We start from the raw sequence: 25,000 nt of genomic DNA on the forward strand, positions 1-25,000 counted from the left end.
GGGGAGAAAATGAATAAAGAAGAAGAAGGTGAAATAAGCTCCCTCTTTACTCACCCATTCCCCTACAAGAAGAAGAAGAAAAAAAGAAAAAGAAAATAAGAACAATAAGAAAATAAAAAAAGAATAACAAAAATAAGAAGGAGAGGAACAAGAAAAAGAATAACAAAAAATGAGAAGGAGAGGAACAAGAAAAAAAAAGAACAAGAAACAGAAAGACTACGGAAGTAAAGGTCACTCTCCCCGCCCACCTTCGAGCCTCACAACCTCACCATGCTATCGAAGATGTCCCTCTGGTGGATGTGGATGGTGATGAGGGTCTCGTACTTCGTCCTCTGCACAGGTTCCAGGTCGCGGGTCGTCTGGTTGATGAGCAGGTTGAGCAGGTCGAGGAAACGGTTGTTCATCTCCGGCATTACTCGGCGATCGGCGCGTGCTTGCGTCAGGGCCATTTCCGAGTCACGGGTCCAGATCATCTGAAGGCCCAGGATGCCGACCTGGCGCGGACGAGAGGTCGTTTTAAGGCAGGAATTCTTCCGGGGGGAGGTTCGACGGTGGGAGTGAATTGTTAGAATAAATATAAAACACTTCATTTTTTTTTTCTCTCTCTCTTTTTTTAACTGATCTGGATGTTTTACCTGAAAGGTTAGGACTTTTATCTTTGCATTTTTGAAGAAGGACACTGAACATGAAGATACTTTTCTCAAACTTTACTTGCCTCAATATTTAAATAGATATATCGTTTACCTGAGCTCTTTTTTTCAGGAAAGCGAGGCTTAAGGACTTTTACTTACGGACATTCGACGGAGGAAAGAAAATCATTAACATAAATATCACAAACATCATCAGCCTCTCAAAGGTTTAACGAAATCGTTTACCTGAGCTGGAAATTGCTCCAGAAAGCGTAGGACGTTTAGATCCGGGTCCTGTATCACGTGGTGAGCTTGTCTGATGATCCCGTGGACAGACTGCTGGGACATCTGGAGCAGTTTCATCAGCCACAGCTCCACGCTTCCTTCGGCGCGGATCGACTTCTCGAGCTGCACGTACGGCGGCAAAAGATTACGAGTATAATGCAGTGTCGAAAGATGGGGTGATATATGTCGGTTGTTTTTATCTATTCATTTGTTTATCTGTCTTCCGCAAAGGCGACCCCGCAGGGACCAGGGAAAGAAAGCCCGTATAAAAGAAAGATTTGTTTGTCTTCTTTGTACAGATCGTATGTCAAAACTGTATTTCGTTCGGGTGGTAAGTAATCGAGGACAATAAACAGATGAAGAGACATAAACAGGCACTGATACAGACCAGCATGGACTAACGGTAAAAACCAAAACAAACGAACATACACACAAATTCACAGAACACACACAACCACTAAGCACGTACGTCCCCCAATATAACCACATCTTCGTATCTCTAAATAAACCGTGCAATTTGTCCTTTGCCTGTACAACCTCTCCTTCACCTGCACTATCTCTTCGTTCCTATCGCCTGTACAATCTGTGCCTTACCTGTACAACTCCACCTCGCCTGTGCAACCTCTCCCTCACCTGCACAATCTCCTAACCTCCCCACCCTTCTCACCTGCACAGCCCTCCCTCTCCTCCTTACCTGCACAAACCCTCCCCACCCTTCCCTCCTTCTCACCTGCACAAATTCCCTCCCTCATCCTCCTCACGCCCCACCCCCTCCGTCCTCCTCCTCCTTCTCCTTCTTCTTCTCCTCCTCCTCCTCCTCCTCCTCTTCACGTGCACTCCCCTCCCTCCCTCCTTTTCCTCCTCCTCCTCCTCACCTGCACAACCTCCCCCTCCGACGACGAAATGGCAATTATCCGGTCGTAATCCTGGTCATGGAACCGGACGGTCTTGGTGTTGTCGAAGATGGAGAGCAGGTGCGCCTGGATGGTGTGAGAGTCCGAAGCCTGGCCAAGAATCTCGAGCAGCGCGGGGTCCGAGACGAAGAAAAAGCGCGGGAACATCAGCCGTTTCTTCTCCAGATATCTGTGCGGAAGAAAGAGAAGGTTGAGGGGGACGATATGAGGGATATTTTTTTTAATGTCCTTATGAATGAATACATATGTATGTTTATAATCATTATAATCTGATTGTTGTTACTACTGACATTATAATTATTATTATCATTATCATCACTACTGTTGTTACCACCATCAGTATCGTTACCATAGCGATATCACCACTATCAGCGTTATCACTAACACCAATATCAGAATCATCTTTACAACTAAAAATACCAAAACTAAATTGCCAAGAAAATCATGGAAATCCATGATCGCCAACGTCCTTGTCGGACAGGGCACTTGAAAAAAAAAATTATAATCCTTACCCCGAGAGGCTCTTCTGGCACACCTCTAGTTGGTCTTGCAGATATGGCAACAGCTGCTTCAGCATGTCATCTCCCACGCAACACGTCACTACGTTGGGGTTGTCATGTGCTCTTGCCATAATTTTTTGCCAATTCTTGTCAATTACATAAAATCTTGAATGGGAAAAAGCAAATTAGCGGTTCTATGATACATTTTTATGTAACATTAGCGAATCGGTATCAATCATCTATAAATTATAATTTTGTAAATCAGTAGGAGCCTACCTAATGGTTTCTTTATCACTGTTTGCTAAACCTTTTCCTTAGGCAATTGTTAGCTTACCTTGATGGCTTCCTTTGGCAATTGTTAGTCTACCTATTGGTTTCTTTTACCAGTGTTCGCTCACCTTCTGACTTACTCTGGCGATTGTTAGCTCACCTCTTGGCTTCCTTTGGCAGTTGTTTGGCGATGTCTCCGCCCACAAACACAGCCTCGAGATACACCCACAGATTCTGGACGAAGAGCCACCTCTCCAGAATCTCGTTGGTGTTGGACAGGTCGCTCACCCATTTCTGGATCTGCTTTCGGAATGGGGCGTTGTACCTGTTCAAAGTTCGTTACGTTTGTAAAGTATGATTGTCACGGAAGGGTATTGCTTGATATGAAGTGAGTTATATCGTTAGTAATGGTATGTATATATATATATATGTATGTATATATATATATATATATATATATATATATATATATATATATATATATATATATATATATATATATATATATATATATATATATATATATATATATATATATATATTTATATATACACACATATATTTATAGAAAGGCTGGGTATCAAAGAAATAATTAAAGCGAGGGATATGAATAATACAGATGGTCATTTCAGTTCTTCTATATTAATTTTCCTTCTCTGGAACTGCATTTCGTTGGGGATCAATTTAACATAATTAGATGTAAGACATACCGAGCATAATTACTGGCTGGTTATTGCGTCTTTAGAATATTGAAAATTAACCAACTAGATATTAAATCAATATAAACTTAAAAGGAACACAGCTCTTAAAGATAATCCTGTACCTGTACTAGTGGACAAGCACCCATACAGGGCTAGACCCTAACACCGAAGAACAAACTCATTAAACACTACTACACCTGCAGCGCTAGAAAACAGCCTACGGGGTCAGAAAAGTACACGCAGTCCTATTACCTGTTCGAGAGCAGAGAGCCAAGGATCATGAGCGAGTCCTCCAGCTGCGTGATGACCTCGGCCGTGGTGTCCCCGCGCAGCAACAGCTCCCCTCGGTTCTTGAAGGTCGAGAAGGTGAGGTCGTGTCCGGCCCACTCGTTGGTCACGATTCTCAGCTTGGCTTCGATGTCCTTCTCTTTCACGGCGGATATGCAAATGTCCTGGAAATTTGGCGAATCAGAATGATTAATGGAGAGAAAAAAAATATTAATTTCCGTTCGGGGCAAACTTTAAGTCGCCAGAATACAGATAAAGGAGAAGAAGAAAAGGGATGTTCAATCACAATAATTATACATCTCAGCCTATACCTACTTCGAAGACCAAAGGGATTCACCTCGATATCCTCCTTGAACTGCAGCAGGGGGGTGTCCATGATGTTCCTGAGGCAGAAGTTGTCGCTGTCCACCTCCAGCGGCCTGCTGATGACTTCTGCGATGCGCTGCCAATGGCGCGGCTTCATGGCCTTATTGGACATGAGTTCGAGGAGAGGACACATGTCGTTGAAGTCGTCGATGGTCTTCTTGAGGGTGTTGAAGGCCGGCCATTCCTTCAGGCCCTTCGGGAGTTTTCGGCATCTGTGGAGAAGACGATAATTCTGATGAGCGTCTCGAGATATTTTGCCTTCTACCTTTTTTTCCCGTTGAATGTGTTTCTGTTTTCAAAATCTGCTGTTGATATTTTCTGTGGTTTACTTTACATATTGCTTGTGGCTACAGAACACTTTATGCATGCATGCAAACTGCTAGAACAGGACAGGTCTGTTTCTGTTGTGAAGGTAATCTTTGCTAAACAAACACACCTGTTTTGGAACTCCATTAGTTCATTATTGATATCCTCGATGTTGACTTCGCCCCAAGGGATGTCATAATAAGAGCTCACGCGATCGATAACGTCATTATAGAGTTTATAGAGCTTCTGGAGGAGGTTGAGTTCCTTGCGGATCTGCCCCAATTCGGGGAACTCTGAGCGGGGAAGACGGAACAGCTCCTCGCCCACGGAATAGCTGGAGTGCTTTCGCCACAGGGTATCGAAGCGGTTCTGTCAGGATAAAGGCAAGTGGCATTTAGTGAGATCGTGCAAGGAGGTATAGGGTATCATTTAGAATGGGTATATTATGTCGAGATTATGTATCTGTTCACTGAAATTGAATCAGACTCACAGGATTAGTATTACGAATCATAAAGAAAAGACACTCGAGTGCAACCCTTACAAAATCCACGACTCCACTGCTGCCTTCACCCTTATTCCCAATGTGAAATTCCTCAATAACTTTTCCTCAAACAAACAGAACCTATTTCAACTCTTTTCTGATCACAAGTCATCTTCCGGCGTAATGAGGAAGCTCTAAGCTAAACTGGGTGAGCTTACCTGAGCAATAATGAGTCTGTCGGAAGCATCACGCGGGTCCAGTCCAGGCACCATCGGCCCCTGAGCTCGATAGTCGTGGACGAACTTGTTGCAGTCTTTCTTGAACTGTGCAACGTTGTGGATGAGTTCGTTCCTGCGATGAAAATAAACGAATAAATAAAGGGATAAATAATCTTAGCTTTTTACCTTTTCACAGAACTTGCCTTCTGTTAATAGAGAGTTTTTCAAAAAGGAGTTCCTTTATTTCAGTATCTATCTATCTATCTATCAACCTATCTCTTAACCTATCTGCATTTGTGATTAGGAAGATCTGAAACACGAGCAGACGCCATGCCTGAAGTAGGGCTGGACGCGCGACAGAAGGTTCTGGACTTCGACAGCCTGTGCGAGAACCTTCTGCCAAGTAAAGCGTAAGTTGTCGACTCTCTCGGCCTCTTCTTGCGTCAGTCCAAGTTCGTACTTCACTAGCAAGCCAAAGGATTCCTGATAAAAAAAAGGCATTGTCTGATTATTTTTAAAAATGTGTTCGATTACTTTGAGAGAGAGAAAACAAGACAGAAATGAAATGAGGTACAATAAATTATAATCAAATAAACTATAGCAGAATAAGATAAGATAAAATAAAAATAATAACTTTAATAATAATAAAAAGGGATAAGGAATAAACAAAGAAAAATACATACACAAGACAGTTTCTGGAATAGATTTCTGTTGAAAACATACATTGCACGGAAAAATGTATTGCGGTATTTTTTATTAATTATGAAGTTCATCTAATTCAAGAAAGGAAGTATGAAAACAGTGAACAATAAAGTCATCATCAATAATATAAATTGATATATAAGTAGTCATAGAGCTAAAAGTACATATAAATGAGCAGTCAATTACAAAGAAAAGACAGGAACAAACAAACAAAAACACAAACAAAACATACATTACATAACAAAGACGAAACAAAATCTATAATTTTAAATGAATTAATACAACTTAACATCTAGATAGATAAACAAATCAGTCACAAAAAAAGGATAAAAGAGAGAGAGAGAGAGAGAGAGAGAGAGAGAGAGAGAGAGAGAGAGAGAGAGAGAGAGAGAGAGAGAGAGAGAGAGAGAGAGAAGAGAGAGACAAAGAGAGAGAGAGAGAGAGAGAGAGAGGAACACGAAACAAAACCAAAAACCAAAAAACAAAACAAGCAACAACAACAAAAACACACCCACACACGAATCCCATGCATACAACCATAGCATAACCCTCCACCCACCTCCCCTCCACTTCCGGAATCTCTCAGTCAACCTCACCTCGATCGGATCAATAGCATCGTCCATATCAAGTTCCAAGTCACGCGTCTTCCTGAGGATGTCAATGGCGCTCTTGATGTCATCGAGGTCCTTGAGGGGGCGTTCGAGGCGTCGGGAGAGCTCGTTCAGCTGGGCGAAGAGGCGCTCCATCTCCTTCATGTAGGTTGTCTTCAGGGACTCGCCGTACTTGTCGACCCACAGGGTGGTTTCCTTCACAAGGGCGCTCTTCAGGTTGTCTGGCGGTGGGAGACGACGGGTTGGGATGTCAGGGAAGTTTTTGGTTTATTTATATGCCGCGTTTTTTATTTATCTAATTCGTTTATTTTATTGGGTTATGGGCGGTGGCATCCAGGCTTGGCAATTTCAGCCTCAGCTCCTCTTAGCCTGAATCTGTAGTGAGTGTGTACTGGCATTAGTTGCTGGGGTCAAAGTCGGGATGCATCATTCCGTGGGTCAGAGTGAATGTTCCTCTACGGACATGTCCCCTGCGTGAACTCGAGAGTTTTGATGAGGGGGGTGACAAATACGAAAGGAATATATCAATAATTCGACTTAATCTAAGGGAAAGAGCATTACAAATATCAAGAAAAGGAAGAAAATAACTTTAAAGTCAGAATATTAGTAAATATATGAGCAAAAAGATTCAATGAAGACAGCGAGAAAGAAAAAAAAAAATAGTGACACATCAGAGCTGCGATGCATGGAAAAAAGAATATTGAAGAATTATACTAGTACTAAGTGCTACCGCAACTAATAATAACAACAATGATAGAAAAGAACAATAACAACGATAACAGTTTTTTGAGAATCTGACAGAACATCCCACCAATAAAAAAAATACACCCCCACCTCAATCTATAAAAACAACTCAACCACAACCCACCCGTGCTAATAGCCAGCGCCCCCACCCGATACCGAGCAGGTTCCCGGCGTATCTGCTTATCCAAGTTGACGAAGCTTGTGAGTTTCTTATCGTAATCCTGCAGCGAGGGGGAGTGGCTCGTAAAGTCCCGGATGGCCTGCTCCTTTTCCGTCCGCCACAGGTGGTGATATCGGTCCCACGCGGCGAAAGTGTGGTGGACCTCCTGGAAACCGAAGAAAAATGTGAGAATTTGGTGTTGTTGCTCGGTAGTAATGGTGGTAAGAATTGCAGGAATAGTAGTAGTAGTAGTGGTAATAGTAATACTAGTGTTTGCAGTAGTGTAGTGGTTGTAGTAATGACGGTGGTAGCAATAGTAATAGTAGTAGTTGTGGTAATTGCTAGAATTGGAGGTTATAATTGCTAGGATGAAGATGAACCACTACTACTACCGCCAACACCACTACTATTGCTGCTATTACTATTAAAACTAGATAAATTGTTTCTTATCCTTATCATCTTTATTCTTACAATCGTTATCATCATTTCCATTATCAATATTATCCTTAGGGCTGTCATATTACACTGATACACTATCATGTTTACACAATAAGTGTAAATACACGATAAACAGAAATAATAACAATTATAATAAGACAATATAACAAATAAATACATCGATAAGTAAACACATAATTAAACTAAAGACAAACACATACACTAATCAATAAAAAAAAACTGAATACACAAAACACGTCACCGAAACAAACAAAAATACAACAATTACAAACATACAAACGAAAAAAAAACAAAGACACGCACCGACAAACACAAACACAAAAAACAAACAAACACAAACGACCCAACATACGTTCTTTGTCGCCTGGAACGAGTTGGCCATGTGACTCATGACCTTCGAGACATCTTTGCTCTCGAGGACGTGCGTGTAGTAGTTCTTGGACATCGCGGGGACCTCCATGACGTCACTGCGGTTCCTCCATGCCCGGCGGCGCGCGGAGGGAGTCAGCTCGGCGCGCTGTGGCTCCCCCGCCTGGGTTGGGCCGGTTTTTTAGTGTTTGGGGTGTTGTTTTGTTATTATTATTGTTATTATTATTATTATTATTATTATTATTATTATTATTATTATTATTATTATTATTTTTTTTGTTATTATAAATTGTTTATAGTTTCAGCAATAAAAAAAGAAAGAAAGAAAAAAAAGACATTCACATGGGTACAAATCCCTGAACACACACACACACACACACACACACACACACACACACACACACACACACACACACACACACACACACACACACACACACACACACACACTCACTCACTCACCCCGACCACACGCTCACCCCCACCCCCAAACACCCCCTCACCCCCTCTCATCACGACACGTGAGTAGCCTGAGTACTCACATCCTCCTTGCGACAGCGGACCCACTGCGAGACTCCTTTGGCCGTCGAGAGGATGATTTTGGCCACCTTATTAATGGTTTCCTGCACTTCCTCGAGGCTCGGGGACACCTGGACACCCGGGGACACCAATGACGCGCTTAGCTCCACCAGAGGGACGTTCAGGCCGGTTTCCAGCTCACATGCGGCGTGTCCGCGGCTGCTCATTTCGCCTGCGGGATATGCGGGCTGGGAGTCGTTTGTGGTGATGGTCGGATTTATAGAGATAATGGTAATGGTGATATTAATGTTGTTAATGGTGTTATTGGTGGTTGTTGTGGATGTGGTGTGATAACACTTAGTGTTTACAGTCGTGTCTTGGTGTTAATTTCATGTTGGTGGTGTGAGCATGATGGAAGATTATGAAAAGCTGCTTTTGTTACACGTCGACATACGACATGACAACACGTACACGAAAACAATTAAGAATTATGAAACAAATACAAAACAATCAATTTGTATATGTCCTCATGTTTGTGAACGGACGCACATGCATGTATTTATCTAGATATACACATAATCACACCCACCCACAATATAAAGTGTAATTGCGGCGTGATCATGAAGAGAGATTAGGAAAAGCTGTTTTGTTCCCACTTTACACATCAGCATACATACATGCACGGAAACACATACACGAAAACAATCGAACCTATAAAAACAACAACAAAGCAATAAATTTCAACATGTCCCTACCTTTATGAACATACGAACACGCATGTATTTACCTACAGCCACAAACACACAAACACACACACACACACACAATCCACAGTACATTTGATCCTGACTCACATTAAGTGCATGGCCATCCTTACCCTGTGATCGGTTGGCTGTCACACTCGTATGCTTTCGTATGGAGTCCAGGGCACCACGAACGGACTTCACCAGAACGTCCAGCACGCGCCGGTGGTAAGTTTTACGCAAGTCTCTCGCAGCTGCTTCCACCTGGCGTGCGTAAGGGAAGATTTGATGACTCTTCTCCATTAATGTGGCGAGTAACGTGTGTGTTTTAGGTTATTGCTTCATGTGTTGGGGGTATGTGAGGTGTTTATATTATTTGGGGAGGGTACTGTTTTTTTTTTTTGTCATATGGTCTTGTGAGTTGGCAAGGTTGTGTTTGCATGTCGGGGAATGCGTGGTACTAACACAATCTAGTACGGCGTATGTGCATTTGTTAAATAGAATATTGCTGCATAATTAACAGAAATAATAGCATTTCGCTTCCTTTCTCGGCCTTTCTCTCTCTCTTTCTCTTCCTTTCTCTCTCCCTCTCCCTCTCCCTCTCCCTCTCCTCTCTCTCTCTCTCTCTCTCCTCTCTCTCTCTCTCTCTCTCTAATTTCTCTCAGTCTCTCTCTCTCTCAGTGTCTCTCTCTCTCAGTCTCTCTCTCTCTCAGTCTCTCTCTCTCTCTCTCTCTCTCTCTCTCTCTCTCTCCTCTCTCTCTCTCTCTATCTATCTCTCTATCTCTCTATCTATCTCCCATTCTCCTTGCTTCCTTCCTTCTCTCCTTCCCTCCCTCCCTCCCCCTCCCCCTCTTCCCCTCTCTCCCACCTTCCTACCTCCCTCCCCCCTCCTTCTCCCCCTCCCCATCCTTCCCTCCCTCCCTCCCTCCCTCCCTCCCTCCTTCCCTCCCTCACCGCTCCCTCCCTCCCTCCCTCACCCCTCCCTCCCTCCCTCCCTCCCTCCCTCCCTCCCTCCCTAATCCATCAACCTAAACCCGCGAATCCCCCCAAAAAAACAAAACTATGCCTTAGCATTTTGAACGACATAACCCCCCCCCCCCCGAGCGGATCAAAGCGCCGCCTGGGTGACAGCCTACAATCCACGTCCCGCCACTCTAAGCGATTGCTGGCAGACCCTTAGTCAAGACCCTACATCCTGCGCCCTCTTTATTCGTCTCTCTCTCTCTCTTTCTCTCTTTCTCTTTCTATTTCTCTTTCTCTTTCTATTTCTTTTTCTCTCTTTCTCTTTCTCTTTCTTTCTCTCTTTCTTTTTCTCTCTCTCTCTCTCTCTCTCTCTCTCTCTCTCTCTCTCTCTCTCTCTCTCTCTTTCTCTTTCTCTCTCTTTCTCTCTTCCTCTCTCCCTCTCTCCCTCTCTCCCTCTCTTCCTCTCTCCCTCTCTCCCTCTCCCCCTCTCTCCCTCTCCCCCTCTCTCTCTCTCCTTCTCTCTCTCTCCCCTCTTCACTCTCTCCCTCCCTCTCTCCGTCCTCCCTCCTCTCTCCCTCTCCTCCCTTCTCCCTCTCTCCTCTCTCCTCTCTCCTCTCCCTCCTCCCTCTCTCCCTCCTCTCCCTTCTCCTCTCTCCTCTTCCCCTCCTCTCAGTCACTAGTTCCTTTCTTCTGTGTAACATTAGTGAAAGAAGAATCAGAAAATCGAAAGAGGAAAAGAGAGGCATTCTTTGTCAAGGAACCTACGTCCTCCGCCATCTCAGTGGACAGCCTCTTTATTCGTGTTTTTCCTCCTCTCTGGCAGTCACTGGTTCTTCTGTTATTTATCTAGTTAAGAAAGGAATAGAAAAGGTGGAAGGGAAAGAGACGGCGTCGAGAGTCAGAAGAGGAATAAAGAGATGGAAAAGAGAAGATGAGAGAGAGAGAGAGAGAGAGAGAGAGAGAGAGAGAGAGAGAGAGAGAGAGAGAGAGAGAGAGAGAGAGAGAGAGAGAGAGAGACAAACAGAAACCCATACAACAGAGCAGACAGAAAGAAACATAGAGAACCTGATAAATATGTGTCTATATATATAGCCATCCAAAAAAAAAAAAAAAAAAAAAAAAAAAAAAAAAAAAAAACAGACAGATAAAGCTTACTTTCTCCCTGGTTTCCTTCTTCTTCCGCGCCGCCCTCTCCCGGGGCGTGAGAGGCCTCGCGGGCAGCTCGAGCACGGACGAGAAGCCTCCTTCAGCCACGGGGACGGGGCTCCTGCGTGACGACCCCCCCGCGGATGACACTGGTGGGGGGGGGAGGAGGGGAGTTGGTCGGTTTTTTTATTTATTTTTTTCTTAAAACACGTGTAAGGATAAAGCATATGGTGATTACTGGTACTTGATGATGGTAAATGGGTGAAGACGTATGTATTTTTTTGGGGGGGGATTTGGGTGTGGTATGGTTTTCCTTTTGTTTGAGGAAGCAGTGTTAAGATAACGTGCACTTGAAGAAAAAAAGTAAAAAGAAAAAAGAATAAAGATACAGAAAATGATAATAAGAAATAAAAGATAAGGATATGTCCGCCGTTTTTTCTTTTTTTTTTGTCTGGTACGGTTTTCTTTTCGTTTGAGGAGGCAACGTTAAGATATCATGTATTTGAAGAAAAAAATATATAAAAAAGCTAAAATAAAATAAAATAAAATGAAACGTAGGTATAGTTTTATATCCACTTTTTTTTTACGTTGCTCTCCTCAGAAATACCTGTTCCTCAAGGCACCCACCCGATCGCGAGTCGTCAAGGTCACCGGCATCATCAAGGTCATCAATGGTGAGGAACGTGTGTTGACCTTCAGTCCCGCTCTCGACCCCCATCAGGACGAGGTCGATCAACTCCAGGACAGCATCTTCGACCACTCTACTTCGGCTGTTCAACTCCTGGAAAAATATGGCGGTTTACTCTGTTGATCTGGATTGCTTTTCATTTTGTTGGTCTTTCAGGATTTTTGTTTATTTGTCTGGGTGTTTAGTGTCCGTCTGTCTGTCTGTGTCTCTCTCTCTCTCTCTCTCTCTCTCTCTCTCTCTCTCTCTCTCTCTCTCTCTCTCTCTCTCTCTCTCTCTCTCTCTCTCTCTCTCTCTCCCTCTCTCCCCTCTGTCTCAAATTCACAACCAGTATAAGATTGTGTGATATAAATGAATCACCGAGCAACATTTTTAATACACTGATTTTTAAATACATTCATTACACTCAACAGTTTTAGTTAGTGCTTGCTAACTATGTTAAACCCATATTTCCGTTGACTAATTACAATTGCGTCTTTCTCATGACATTGCCTCTATCTTTCGCCTTCTCTCACCCTAATCCCCACCGTTAAACAATGCCTTTATGTGTCCAGCTATTCATCTAATTCAGTGGCTTAAAACCGCCAGAGGGGCGGACCGACGGCGGTGACTGATGGTGACAACTGTACCCAAAACCGTACCCGTGCACTGTACTTACGAACACATCCCTGAGCTACTGATAACCAAGGGCAACAAGAGCAGCGTACTCATGTGTCTGTCATGATACCTTCCATCGTACCCAAATATCCTGCCCAAAGTATTGTTATCTTCGGTGTGGTTCTCTTTGGTTATTTCAACTTTCTCAGGGGTATCAGAATCTTCATTTATAGAATTAGGTTTGATGACTGATAATTATATTGAATGTTGTTATGATACGTGTCAATCTTCAAATGAGGAGCAAAAATGTGGCGTTAGTAAAAATGCAATCTTTCTGTCGTAACTGGTATTGCATCGTCATTGATATATTGATCACAATTTTCTTTCTTGAAGCAACCTTCATTAAAATTAGATTTCGTTAAACGTTGGTTATCAAAAGCGATAAGAAGTACAGTAAATCTAAGGTACACTGAAGAATCTACTTTAAAGGACAGAAGAAAACGTGAAAATCGAAAAAATCTAACAAAACTCTACGGTCGCGACGCCACATTTACATAATTCCGTCAAATGGATCTCAGATTCTACTATTCCCAATATAATACGATATCATAAAAAATAAAAAAATAATAAAAAATAATAAAAATAAAAACGAAGAACAAAAACAGGTGGTTAGCAAAAACACACTCTTTCTACATTAACTGGTATTGCATCATCATTGACATATTGATTAGAAATTTCTTACGTGTAGCATCCCATCACACAACAAGCGCGTAAGAGAGGTAAACAGAATCAAAGAGAAAGCGATTCTCCGAAGAACAAACACACATACCTGGGCGGCTTGACAACAGGTGAGCCAAGTATTATGAACGAACAAGTCTAAGGTCCAGGGACTCATGTCTGGTAGGATGTAAAGACGAACCCCGGTCATGGCAGCCAACACACCCTCCATGCGGTGTTGGAGGATGTCATTCACCCTTATGGAGGAGAGAAAATAGCGGCTGGATGTCAGTAGGTTTCAGGTACGGAGCTGATGGAATGCGTGGTTTTATGAAAGGCATTCTGAGTAATAGTAACGTACAGGCAGTTAAGAATGAAGAAGAAGGAGAAAAAAAACACGGAAAGAGGAAAAGATAAGAAAAAGAAAATGGAGAAAAAAAGACCTTACTATTATAGGTGAAATAACTGAATATCTGACTGTTACATGAGCTCAAAAAAATTCAGTGTTGAAAGTATAATATCAACATTAATCAGACAGAAGTTCATGAATATAAAGGTGACGGGCTTTATTTGTATAACTTCATTACGATTCTGCAATGCCTATTAAGCGAACAAATACAGATTTGTCATAACGTAGGTGAGAATGCAATTGTGAGTATTTGCTGAAGAGTAATGATATAAATCGAAATTATGGAATATAATCATCAAAACAATTTCAATCAATATTGTCATCCTCACTTAACTGGTGGTGTAATGACTGATACTAAAATTATTCAAATGATTTTCACAGTGAAGATTACCTGCCAACACTATATCACTACTTACTTGGCAATAAGACAATAATGAACATCGCAAAATACTCAATCCCATCTAAACAGACCAATCCTTTACCTGTCAATAAGTATCTGAAAGGTTTGTATCGCCGCAAATCCTTGTTCGAAGAAACTATGGGCTTGTATAGACGACCAAGTGAGCGTCGTGAGAAGGGGATCGAGTGCTTCTTTCAGCTTCGTGACGTGAGGAACCAGCAGAGGAGCCACGGTCGGGTTCACTTTTGACAGCACGCGCTCATGCTCGTCCAGAAGGTGCTGTATGAGATAATTGATATTTATTAGTGTTATATTTGTGTCGTAGAGGATATCTGATGTTTATTATGGCAGTATTTGAAAAAAGTAGGGATCTGTTTGACGTGAGTGGTGAAGGGAAACTCACAGGTTTTCATACGAACGCTAAGTATAAGAGGATTTAATTCACAACCAAACTGTCAGCCTTCATGCCAAATCAAACTTCAGCACGACAAATATTCAATAAAACAACAATAACAACTAAAAACGTATCACCGAAAGCAAATAACCTTTCTATCCCACTTAAATGTTTTACGGCACTTCTTACCTTCACCATATCTCGCTTCTTAAGGAGGAGAGGGGCCCTGTTTAAGAGCAGCTGAGTCATGTAAGGAACCTCGAATCCCAGCTGCTGGATCTTCGTCGCCTCGTGCAGCAGCGTGGAGATTCTCGGGTCCCAGTTGACGTAGAGTTCCTCGGTGTCTGGACGCTGGACGACGAGAGTGCATCGGAGCGACTTTTGGATGTCGCTGATCTGTGGGACGAGGCACTCTCTCCTTGTTTAATTGTGTGCTTAGGACTTTCCTATGTATAATTGTGTGTTTAATTTTTTTTTATGTATTATTGTGTGCTTAAAACTTTTTTATGTATATCAGCATGTTATTTACATTACCATTATCAGTGACACATACTGCGCTACTGTAAATTATGTTGTATATATCATATCGTGTATTGTTATATATTACACCAAAGTAGTGATGAAAAATACATAACGAAAAAAATGAATACGTGAATCTATCAAGATCATTTAGATACATTACCAGCCAAAGACAACATAAACCTACACTCTGCTTCCTCCACGCATCGTAGTAGGCGAGCTCGTACTGAACGAGGGTCCTGCCGATGCGGTTATACTTCCTGACGGCCTCTTTGCCCTCGGGGAGCTTCAGGAGCACCGGGTGGTCCTTGAAGAACATCATAGGCTCCTCGAGGTGGAGGAACAAACTTCGTGCCCACTGGATTTTTCCTGAATAAGGGGAGGAATTATTTGCGATGCATTAGGTGATAAATGGCAAAATAGTCGATGTAACTGAATAATGAATGGTAATGACATCACAAAGAAGAAGAAAAAGAAGGTGATGATGATACTGATGATGATAAACTAGAATGGAGAGTATACAATGTAATTTATTGATTTACCTGCTACAGGTGGGAGGCCTCTGAGCTGCGGGGGATTTTCACACTGTTTGTTGTACATTCGCGTCACTTTCTCGAGCTCTTGGTGGAAACGCGCCAGAATTCGTTTCAGCTTTCCTTCCACGTCCAAGTGAGGAACCACCTCTGCTATTCTTTCAAACCTGCAATCATGGGAAGTTTTGGAGAATTATTAACAGTAAATAATGAATTAAGTAATATCTTGGATCCACTTTTTTTTTTTTTTAGAAAACGGAATAATCATAAACTTGATTTGCTTTTTTCACCTAATGAAAACATAAAAAAATATAATCTTACTATCTTTGCCCCTTTTACCCGTAGATTCTCCAAACCACACCCACCTAGCGAGCATCTTATTAGCCATGGGCGTCTCCCATATCTCCTCGTGTTCCTTCTCGACCATCGTGTGTATCCTTCGAAGGAGTTCCCTCACGCTGGCCGCAAACACCTCCAGGTCGTTGTCGAAGCGATGGTCTCGGTAGTCCAGGTAGTCGTACGGTTTTCGCGAGATCTCGGAACACATCTCTTGCCACGACTTCAAGATATCGCGAAGGCCTGGGACGTGAGGCAAGAACGTGTTTATTTTCCTCTATCTATTTCTGTACACTGTGGTTTAATGCTGCTTGGGGGGTATGGAGAGAGAGAGTGAATGATATGCGTTTTCAAAAACTTTTTTGCTCTATACTCTTGCCCCTCTAATCTGCATTTCTATGGTGTTGATTTTGTATGTTAATGATTTAGGTGACATGCATTTCCAGAACAGCGTCTAAAGCACGGGATCACAGCTGTATTGCGATACCGATGAGTGTTAGAGCAAAGCGGTGATTTCTTAGTATCTATCTCTACGGACTCAACCATAATGAAGAACTTAACATAAAATGAACACAATACTTTTTTTCTCTCTCTAATCATCTTTGTTTCCATAGGTTAAGCTCCCGTTATCCCCAACTTTCTTACAATATAAGCTTCCTAACTAAACTAACACCCAGTATACTTAGACAGTAATCCTCAATACAGGATTTCTACGACCTTCCCGGAGTCCCGACTAATGCCTAATTTAGAAAATAAACTGGTAAAAAATTGAATAAAAACGGATGATATATAAACAAACTTCTAAAATACGGGACAAAAGATATTCACGCCGACATCTGGCGTGAATATCGGAAAACTGTTCCTATTAAGAATAGCAAATATTCAGTACATAATTAATACAGAAGTGCAAGTTAGTTTAAGTGTGCAAATATCTGCAGTGTAGTTCAGAAAATTAGATAATATCATAAGTAGATTTTTGTGAATGATATTTCTATTACTAAAGAAAAGTTATAGGTGGATATAGACTTCCGTGAATAGTTTTTATTTTAACGTATCTGTTAATATCTATTTTTTCTCTGTAAGTATGGAAAAGGAAATGAAGCTATTTTATCTTCAGACTCAATGACGTAAACATATTTTTCTTTTTCCAGGACTGAAAAGGTATGCTCATTACATCGAAACTACGTGTTCCCTTGATTCTACTTGGATATACCATATACATGTAACAATACAGTAGCAGTCTGTAATCATTTATTTAAAGAAATGTGCTAAACGGTCACATAAATGGGAGTTGTAGAATCTTTTTTTTCACTGATATTTATTTTCATTGTTAAATCAGAAAACTAGAGAGGAAAGCTATCTCGTTAAGTGAAACAGGATTAATGCTTAAAAACGGAATGATTCAATCTTCTGTTTTTATCTATTTATTTATTTATTTTTATCAAAGATAATTCTATCGCTCTTTGTTTCCTTCATAATCTTTGGGAATCAAAGATATTGTTTTTATCTGTATTTTTTTTAAACCCACGTACTTATTCGCGTTCGTCATCAAAAATTACAGTTCAAGCAAACAGTACCCATAATTCTTAAAGCGGATGCGATATATATTGGTATTTTCATCCAACAAAGCTTACTGTTCTATACATGCAATACTTACAAATTCACAAAGTCATTCTCGACACTGTCAGTCCTCAAAGCCGTTCATTATATCCGTATTCTATTTTGCAAAGCTCTTTTTATGCGAATACCGTCCAGCATGACTATTCTTTGCTCTCGATCAGTCAACTGTCACTTACTAGAATAATGATATTTTTTTTTTTTACATTTACGATTCTACAAACCTAGTTCAACGCCACCAGGAAGCTGCTATACGCTATATAACACACACTTTGGTTGAAAATATGTCGTATACCATAGCATATAAAACAATGTATCGGAAAAAGAAGAATTAGAATAAAAAAATAAGAAGAAAAAGAAGACGACGACGACGAAGAAGAAGAAGAAATCATACGAATATATTGATGATCTTTTCGCTATTTTGCTTCTTCGGGACACGCCTGAATATGCGGCGTAACGAAAAGGCCTTCGTAATATTCGTGTGTCTTCCCTTCTCTTTGGCGTCTTATTTTGGTTTAGTTTCCTTTTTCACGCGAATCCTTCACCATGTTCGCCGTAACTACAGTGATGAAGAGAGCGTCACACAACAGCCAGATGAGAACACAGGGTGCCCGTAGAGAACACTTGAAGAAAAGGGTGAGGCAACACTTCGTCTTCGAATTGTTTCGAGGCAGATGATACTGATAGTGAGGAAAAAAAGAGGGGGAAGGGAAGAGACAATACGAAATGAAGAAAACGGATTCAGAAGACATATGTTTCCGGTTTCTCTCCACTTACCGGTCTCCATGGGAAGCAAGGCTGTCGAGAAAGATCATCCGGTGACATGCGGCATAATATCCAAAATAAAAGAAAAAATAATCAGTCTGACAAGCACGTAATAAGACCTATTGTTAGCCTCTTCCAGTAGGATGGTTCTTGGATCTAATTACTAGCACTGACTATTGGTGTTCAATGAAAAGGAGATATTGGATATTGTCTAAACTGATAGATGGATTCATACTACTGAGAAGCTAAAAATAGGTTGTGGATTTATTAGACCTCTGCAAAAAAGGAAAAAAAATATAAATCAAATTTAAAGAAACACATCGGTATATTTTAGATTTTTTTTCTAGCTTGCTGATTTAGGCAATGTAAACACGATCAAAATTTCGTCAAAACTGATATTTTGATAATGCCTGGAGATAATAAAAAATAAATAAAAATAATGAACTCTAAATATGCCTTTGATGGCGACTGAAACAGAAATTAACTGTAAATCAGACAATTATTAGCTGAATGAAGGAAAACTTGAGGCAAAGTAATATTCTTGATTTCTGTGAATTACACATATGAGAGTTATGTTCAGTGTTTGAACAAATTCCGAAATATTGTAGGTATTTCAGTATTCGTGGCTGACTTTTTTTTAAAGTTCTGGAAGGAATGATTGTGCGTTTGAAAAATAAAATATATACATGTGTGTATCGTATAACGAATATCTAATCAGCCTAGATATCTAATCAGTCAATCTTTTTATCTATCTATCTATCTCTCTGTATATTATCTACATATTACCATATAACACACACACATACATATAACACTATTCAAAAATACATATACCAAAACAACGAAAAAAAAACGAGAGAAAATGAAAAATAACGAACGAGTGCAGAGGTCATTCATTTTAAGATGGGATGCTCTTGGATTTATTTATCAAATTCCTTTAGACCGGCATTAAAAGCAAGCTGAAAGGAGTTTGCGGGTTTGTTTATATTTAAAGACTGTCTTTCCCTTTCCTGGGTGCTGAGGAAGGGCTTTTAAGAGAGATTCAAGGGGAGATCTTGGGAGATTTAGTTTTAGGGGAAAGGAAATAGTGTACAGTTTTAAAGAAAAGGAAATGGTGCGTAGTTTCAGGGAAGAGGAAATATTTTATAGTCGTAGGGAAAAAGGAATAGTATATAGTTTTAAAGAAAAGGAAATAACATATGGGTTTAGGGGAAAGGAAATGCTATATAGTTTTCGAGAAATTGTTTTAGGGAAGAATTGGAAATTTTAACTCGTGGAGTTTTTTTTTTTTTTAATTCCTTAAATGTTTATCTTCATATTTAAAATAAAATTGGATTAGTAGGCACCCAATAACAATAAAATATATATATATATATAATATATATATATATATATATATATATATATATATATATATATATATATATATATTTTTTTTTTTTTAAGATAGTAAATAAACAAAATAGATAGACAAACATTATAAAGATTCCAAAAAGGAAAATTTCAAACTCCACGGGTTAAAGAAGAAAAATAATATGAAAAAAAAGCGAAAACAAGAAAAAGGGAGGAAAAAAAAGCAATATATGGAACAAAAAGAAGAGGAAGAGGAAGAAGAAAACAATAGAGAAAACGAATGAAAATCAAGGGAAAAAATTACAAGAAAAAGGAAAAGGAGGAAGAAATGAAGGAGAATAAAAAGGAGAAGAAACAATGTAAATAAACGACGAAGAGAGGGAAAAAAAAACACGGAGAGGGGAGAAGAAAAAGAATAATAATACAAAGAAGAATAAGAAGAACAAACAGAACAAGAAGAAGGAAAAGGAGAAGGAGAAGAGAGAGGAAGAAGAAGAAGAATAAAGATAAGAAACTGGTTTATATTACTTCTCCTTATCGAGGGTCAAATCAATTTTGTCTTTCTAAACATCTCCGACTAAAAGCAACATGCAACGAATGAATCACAGTTAATGATCATCTGCAATATGAAAAAAAAAAATTAAGTGCGTTACTGTCTGACACTGATACAGACTTCAAAAATATTAGAGTATTAGTACATAAATATTACTTTCTTTTCTAATATTACGTGTGTGTATGTGCGTGTGTACTTTTTTCTAGTTTAAGGTATGCGTGTGTATTCGTGTAGGTATGTGTACGTGTCTATGTATTTCAGTAAATATATAATAATAAAAAAGAGAGAAGTGTGGAAGAAGAAGAAGAAGAAGAAGAAGAAGAAGAAGAAGAAGAAGAAGAAGAAGAAGAAGAAGAAGGATAAATAAATACTCGTATATTTCCTTCAAAATTTGAATGTGTTTTTGTGTGTACGTTCTTCTTTTCTCTTATGTTTGTATCTATGTCTTTCTCTAAATACAAAATATAAAACAAAGCGTAAAGGACGAAAGAAGGAGAAGAAGAAAGGGAAGAAATAAAATCCTCGCATATTTTCCCTAAAAATTAATCTATTTTTTTGTGTGTGCATCCTTCTATCATTTTGTGCACGTGTTCGTATCCGTGCATATGTCTGTGCATCGCCATCCTCCACACACGTCAAAATCCCACACATATTAGCTAAAATATATATCTCACACTCAGCTCGTCCCTCGAAGAATGCAGAGAATTTGTCAATGTCGTCGAAAAGGCCCAAGATGTTGGTGAGGCGGCAACAGAAGGCTTCAAACTTGCCGAAGACGTATTGCTCGCTGAAGCTGAACGGTTTCTCGCCCGGGATGGATTCCAGTTTCTCCTTCGAAGGGTTGAGATGCATTCAGATCAGGGTTCTGATCCGTTTTTTTCTTTGTTATACACACACACACACACACACACACACACACACACACACACACACACACAACATATATATATATATATATATATATATATATATATATATATATATATATATATATATATAAATAAATAAATATATATATATATATATATATATACATACATATATATATATATCATTTAGATAAAGACTATCATATTTTTTCAGCAAATATCCCCCCCCAAAAAAAAAAAAAAAAAAAAAAAACTATTAATCACTATAGAGACATTTCTCTACCTATACTTTTCATAAACATTATTTCTGACTCGCCAAAAACGACAAATCGAAAGGTAGCTTTCCCTTACCTTAGTCTTACCCCACCACCAAAACCTTCCCTTACCTTAGTCTTCTGATAAGCATTCCGATAAGTGGCGCTAAGTTTCAAACAGTGTTGGATCTTCTCCCGAACGTCCTTGCGCGGCTGGGACCAAATCGTCTCCAGGCCTTGACATGACACGTAGACCTGACATGACCTTATCATCTGGTTCGTGATCTGTTGTTGTAGGAATATTTACGGAAGTGGTTTATTTGATGTTGTTATTGCGGCTGTTTTAGTTATGGACAGTTATGGTATAAACTCTGTAAACACTGGGATTTAGAATGCCATTTGATATTCCCTTTCATCTAACAGTCACCTTGATTCATTAATATTCACCTTAATAAACGCTGGCCTTGATTAACGTCCAGATTCGTTAACGCTCATCTCAACGAACACTCATTTTTAATCAGGATTCTCCTGAATAACCTTTCAACTTAATAAACGTTCGCCTTGAGGAACGGCCACTTTAATTAATGTTCACCTTGTGAAATTTCCTAAATTGCCGCTAACCTTAATTGTCGTTCACCTTAATTAGCGTTTACCTTAATCAACGCTTAACTCTATAGAAATCCACCTTAATTAACACTTACTTTAATAAACTCTAATCTGAATAAATTGTAACCTCAATAAAAACTAACGTTCACCTTAATCAACGCTCACTTTGATTAACGCTCACATTAATCAATGTTCACCTTAATCAACACTCACCCAAATCAAACACTCACCTTAATTACCTCTCCCTTTAATTAACCTCCACATTGGTAAAAAAAAAACTCTCTTAATTAACGCTCACCTTAATCAAAAGAGCTGACAGTTTTTCGGACGTGTTGTAGTATCTTGAAATCGAGTGTATCATTCGGACTGTATTGAAGAGCATCATTATGTAAGGCGTCATGCCAGGCTACAAGAGGAAGAAAGTTTTTTTTTATATAAATAATGATGATATCAATGAGTAGTTGGCAATTCAGTCTGATTTGTTTGCGTAAGTTTGTAAGGCATGGCATCAGGTCGAGAGAGAGGTGGATTATATAATAGAAAAATGCAGATAATACCATACAACCAAATAATACCAAACAACAATCAGTATAACTCACAACCTCCACAACTCACCGGGTCATGAAGATACAGTGGATGGCAATATTCCTCAATAGCATACACAAACTTGACGTTGTCTTTGGCTTCGGCTAAATTTTGGGTCACTCTGGCATCTGTCTCCTTCCAGGCCTTGAGGACTTTTGATCTCGCGAGCTGGAGCACTAGGACGGACCCCCGTACCTGTTGGTAGGAGGAAATGTACGGTTCTTGGTATGTTTTATATTTTTGAAGGAGGTGTGTTGGATGGTTCTTACGGGATGTGGTAAATCTGTTCGTCCGTATCTTTGAATAAGTGTGTATAGATACAAAACGAGAAGCTAGATGAGAGAGATAGATAGATAGATAGAGAGAGAGAGAGAGAGAGAGAGAGAGAGAGAGAGAGAGAGAGAGAGAGAGAGAGAGAGAGAGAGAGAGAGAGAGAGAGAGAGAGAGAATAAAAATAAGAATGAGAATGAGAATGGGAATAGGAATGGGAATAGGAATGAGAATGAGAATGAGAATGAGAATGGAGATGAAGATGAAGATGAAGATGAAGATGAAGATGAAGATGAAGATGAAGATGAAGATGAAGATAAAGATAAAGATAAAGATAAAGATAAAGATAAAGATAAAGATAAAGATGAAGATGAAGATGAAGATGAAGATGAAGATGAAGATGAAGATGAAGATGAAGATGAAGATAAGGATGAAGATAAGGATGAGACTGAGAATGATAATGATTATGAGAAAGAGAGAATCAGAAGCAAAGAAAAGATTAACCAGTACGATAACGGAATTACCCTCCTAATCCCAACATAAAAATGAACCATACCTGTGGCGTTTCCATTTCCTCTGACAGGTACTTGAACTTGGCCATCCTTCGCTTCCAGTACTCCAGCTCGTCCTGAGGGCCTGCGTCGTCTGTCTCCTGCCGCAGCTGCTCCATCTCGATCAGGACCGATTCTTGAGGGAGAGAGGCAAGGAAGGGATTTATAGGTGGATATCCGGCGTCTGGGTGAGGGAATGAGGCGGTGATCTCAAATGATGCCTATTAGATATTAGGTATAGATAAATACGTATACATACCATGCACAAACCACACACACACACACACACACACACACACACACACACACACACACACACACACACACACACACACACACACGGCCACACACGCCCACACACACGTACACCCACAAACCCAAGACCCCAATCAGAAAAAAGGACCATCACCTATCTGCTTGAGCCACATGAGCACCGTCCTCTCGATGGCCTGCACTTGGTCTGGCTGAGTGAGGACCATCTGGGCGTCCGAGAGGGACCTCACTTCGTCCAACCTCTCTTCGGGCGGCGCCAAGATCACTCGCTCCGCCATGATGGATTTCGACACTAGGGGGGTAAAAAAAAGAAAGAAAAATAGACGTCGATTGCATTTGTGTTGTAGTTGTGGTATGTTCTGTTTGGATAATGGGTGTAGGTGAATAAATACGTCGGCTATATTTATGTTGTGATTGTGCTATATTGTTTTTGGATACTTTATGTAACAGAGTAACATATTTATGTTGTAAGTATATGTTTTATTTGGATACTGGATGTAACAGACTGATGCATATTTATACTGTAATTATAATATATTGTATTTGGACTCTGGATGTAAGAAAATAATATATCAATAATATTTGTGTTGTGGTTACGGCATATCTCTGTCTGGGTATAACAGAAAACACCGATTATACCTATGTTATCATGATATATTCTATTTGGACACTGTGTACCGATAAGATAATCCATTGACTATAATCATACTGTGTATTCTGTTTGGACACAAGTGTAACAGAATGCATCGATTATATTCATATTGTGATTATAATATATTCTTAGACACATTATTATATGCTGCTTTGAGGGTCTTTTTTTCGAAAGGGTTAGCCTAATACGTAGAGGACACATAAATACATATAAAGAACACACGTACATTGACTTCACTCTTGGGGAGAGAGATAGTGGGGGGCAAAGCCTCCAAACACCAACCATTCGCGAATGCCCCAACCGATGGTCAAATCCCACGACCTTTCTTACCATGAAGACAAGAAGCGAATGACCTGAGCCCAGCCAGGAGGTGGTCCCTGGCGCTGACCCCGCTGGCCGAGGTGTCGAGGTCAGACGGATTGACCCTGACCGCCGGCACGAAGATCTTACTCAGGAGCTTCTGGACCGAACGAAGCAGGATGGCCGGGTCGTCGCCGTTCTTGATCAGCAGGAAGTTCACCTCCTGAGGGGTTTGGCGAAGAAAATGTCTTTGGAGAAAAAAGAATATTGCAAAATATTGTCTTCAGAGAGAGAGAAAAAAATGTATTGCCCTTGGAGGAACAATAAACTAAAAATATTGCAGAAAATGTTGGAAAATAATGTCCTAGGAGAAAATATTGGGAAATAT

General features: G+C 40.2%; 1 protein-coding gene across 1 annotated transcript in view; it reads right to left on the minus strand.

Moving 5' to 3' along the window:
• Window positions 1-25,000, minus strand: part of LOC119583360 (dynein heavy chain 5, axonemal-like) — an 83,363-nt gene that overhangs the window by 56,917 nt on the left and 1,446 nt on the right. Inside the window, exons 3-31 of the mRNA XM_037931832.1 lie at window positions 24,643-24,835; window positions 23,797-23,952; window positions 23,393-23,523; window positions 22,597-22,761; window positions 21,508-21,660; window positions 20,927-21,083; window positions 15,994-16,207; window positions 15,638-15,795; window positions 15,283-15,464; window positions 14,766-14,972; window positions 14,265-14,461; window positions 13,486-13,630; window positions 12,002-12,155; window positions 11,384-11,523; window positions 9,400-9,529; window positions 8,546-8,754; window positions 7,987-8,166; window positions 7,140-7,341; window positions 6,257-6,492; window positions 5,293-5,441; window positions 4,959-5,091; window positions 4,390-4,628; window positions 3,925-4,165; window positions 3,552-3,751; window positions 2,759-2,923; window positions 2,341-2,493; window positions 1,790-1,997; window positions 876-1,037; window positions 270-494 (exon numbers count right to left, since the gene is read on the minus strand). Of these exons, the coding sequence (XP_037787760.1) occupies window positions 270-494; window positions 876-1,037; window positions 1,790-1,997; window positions 2,341-2,493; window positions 2,759-2,923; window positions 3,552-3,751; window positions 3,925-4,165; window positions 4,390-4,628; window positions 4,959-5,091; window positions 5,293-5,441; window positions 6,257-6,492; window positions 7,140-7,341; window positions 7,987-8,166; window positions 8,546-8,754; window positions 9,400-9,529; window positions 11,384-11,523; window positions 12,002-12,155; window positions 13,486-13,630; window positions 14,265-14,461; window positions 14,766-14,972; window positions 15,283-15,464; window positions 15,638-15,795; window positions 15,994-16,207; window positions 20,927-21,083; window positions 21,508-21,660; window positions 22,597-22,761; window positions 23,393-23,523; window positions 23,797-23,952; window positions 24,643-24,835 (5,184 nt within the window). The remainder of the gene's footprint in view (window positions 1-269; window positions 495-875; window positions 1,038-1,789; window positions 1,998-2,340; window positions 2,494-2,758; window positions 2,924-3,551; window positions 3,752-3,924; window positions 4,166-4,389; window positions 4,629-4,958; window positions 5,092-5,292; window positions 5,442-6,256; window positions 6,493-7,139; window positions 7,342-7,986; window positions 8,167-8,545; window positions 8,755-9,399; window positions 9,530-11,383; window positions 11,524-12,001; window positions 12,156-13,485; window positions 13,631-14,264; window positions 14,462-14,765; window positions 14,973-15,282; window positions 15,465-15,637; window positions 15,796-15,993; window positions 16,208-20,926; window positions 21,084-21,507; window positions 21,661-22,596; window positions 22,762-23,392; window positions 23,524-23,796; window positions 23,953-24,642; window positions 24,836-25,000) is intronic.

Source organism: Penaeus monodon, chromosome 17 (genome assembly GCF_015228065.2).
Source record: "Penaeus monodon isolate SGIC_2016 chromosome 17, NSTDA_Pmon_1, whole genome shotgun sequence".
NCBI lineage: Eukaryota > Metazoa > Arthropoda > Malacostraca > Decapoda > Penaeidae > Penaeus > Penaeus monodon.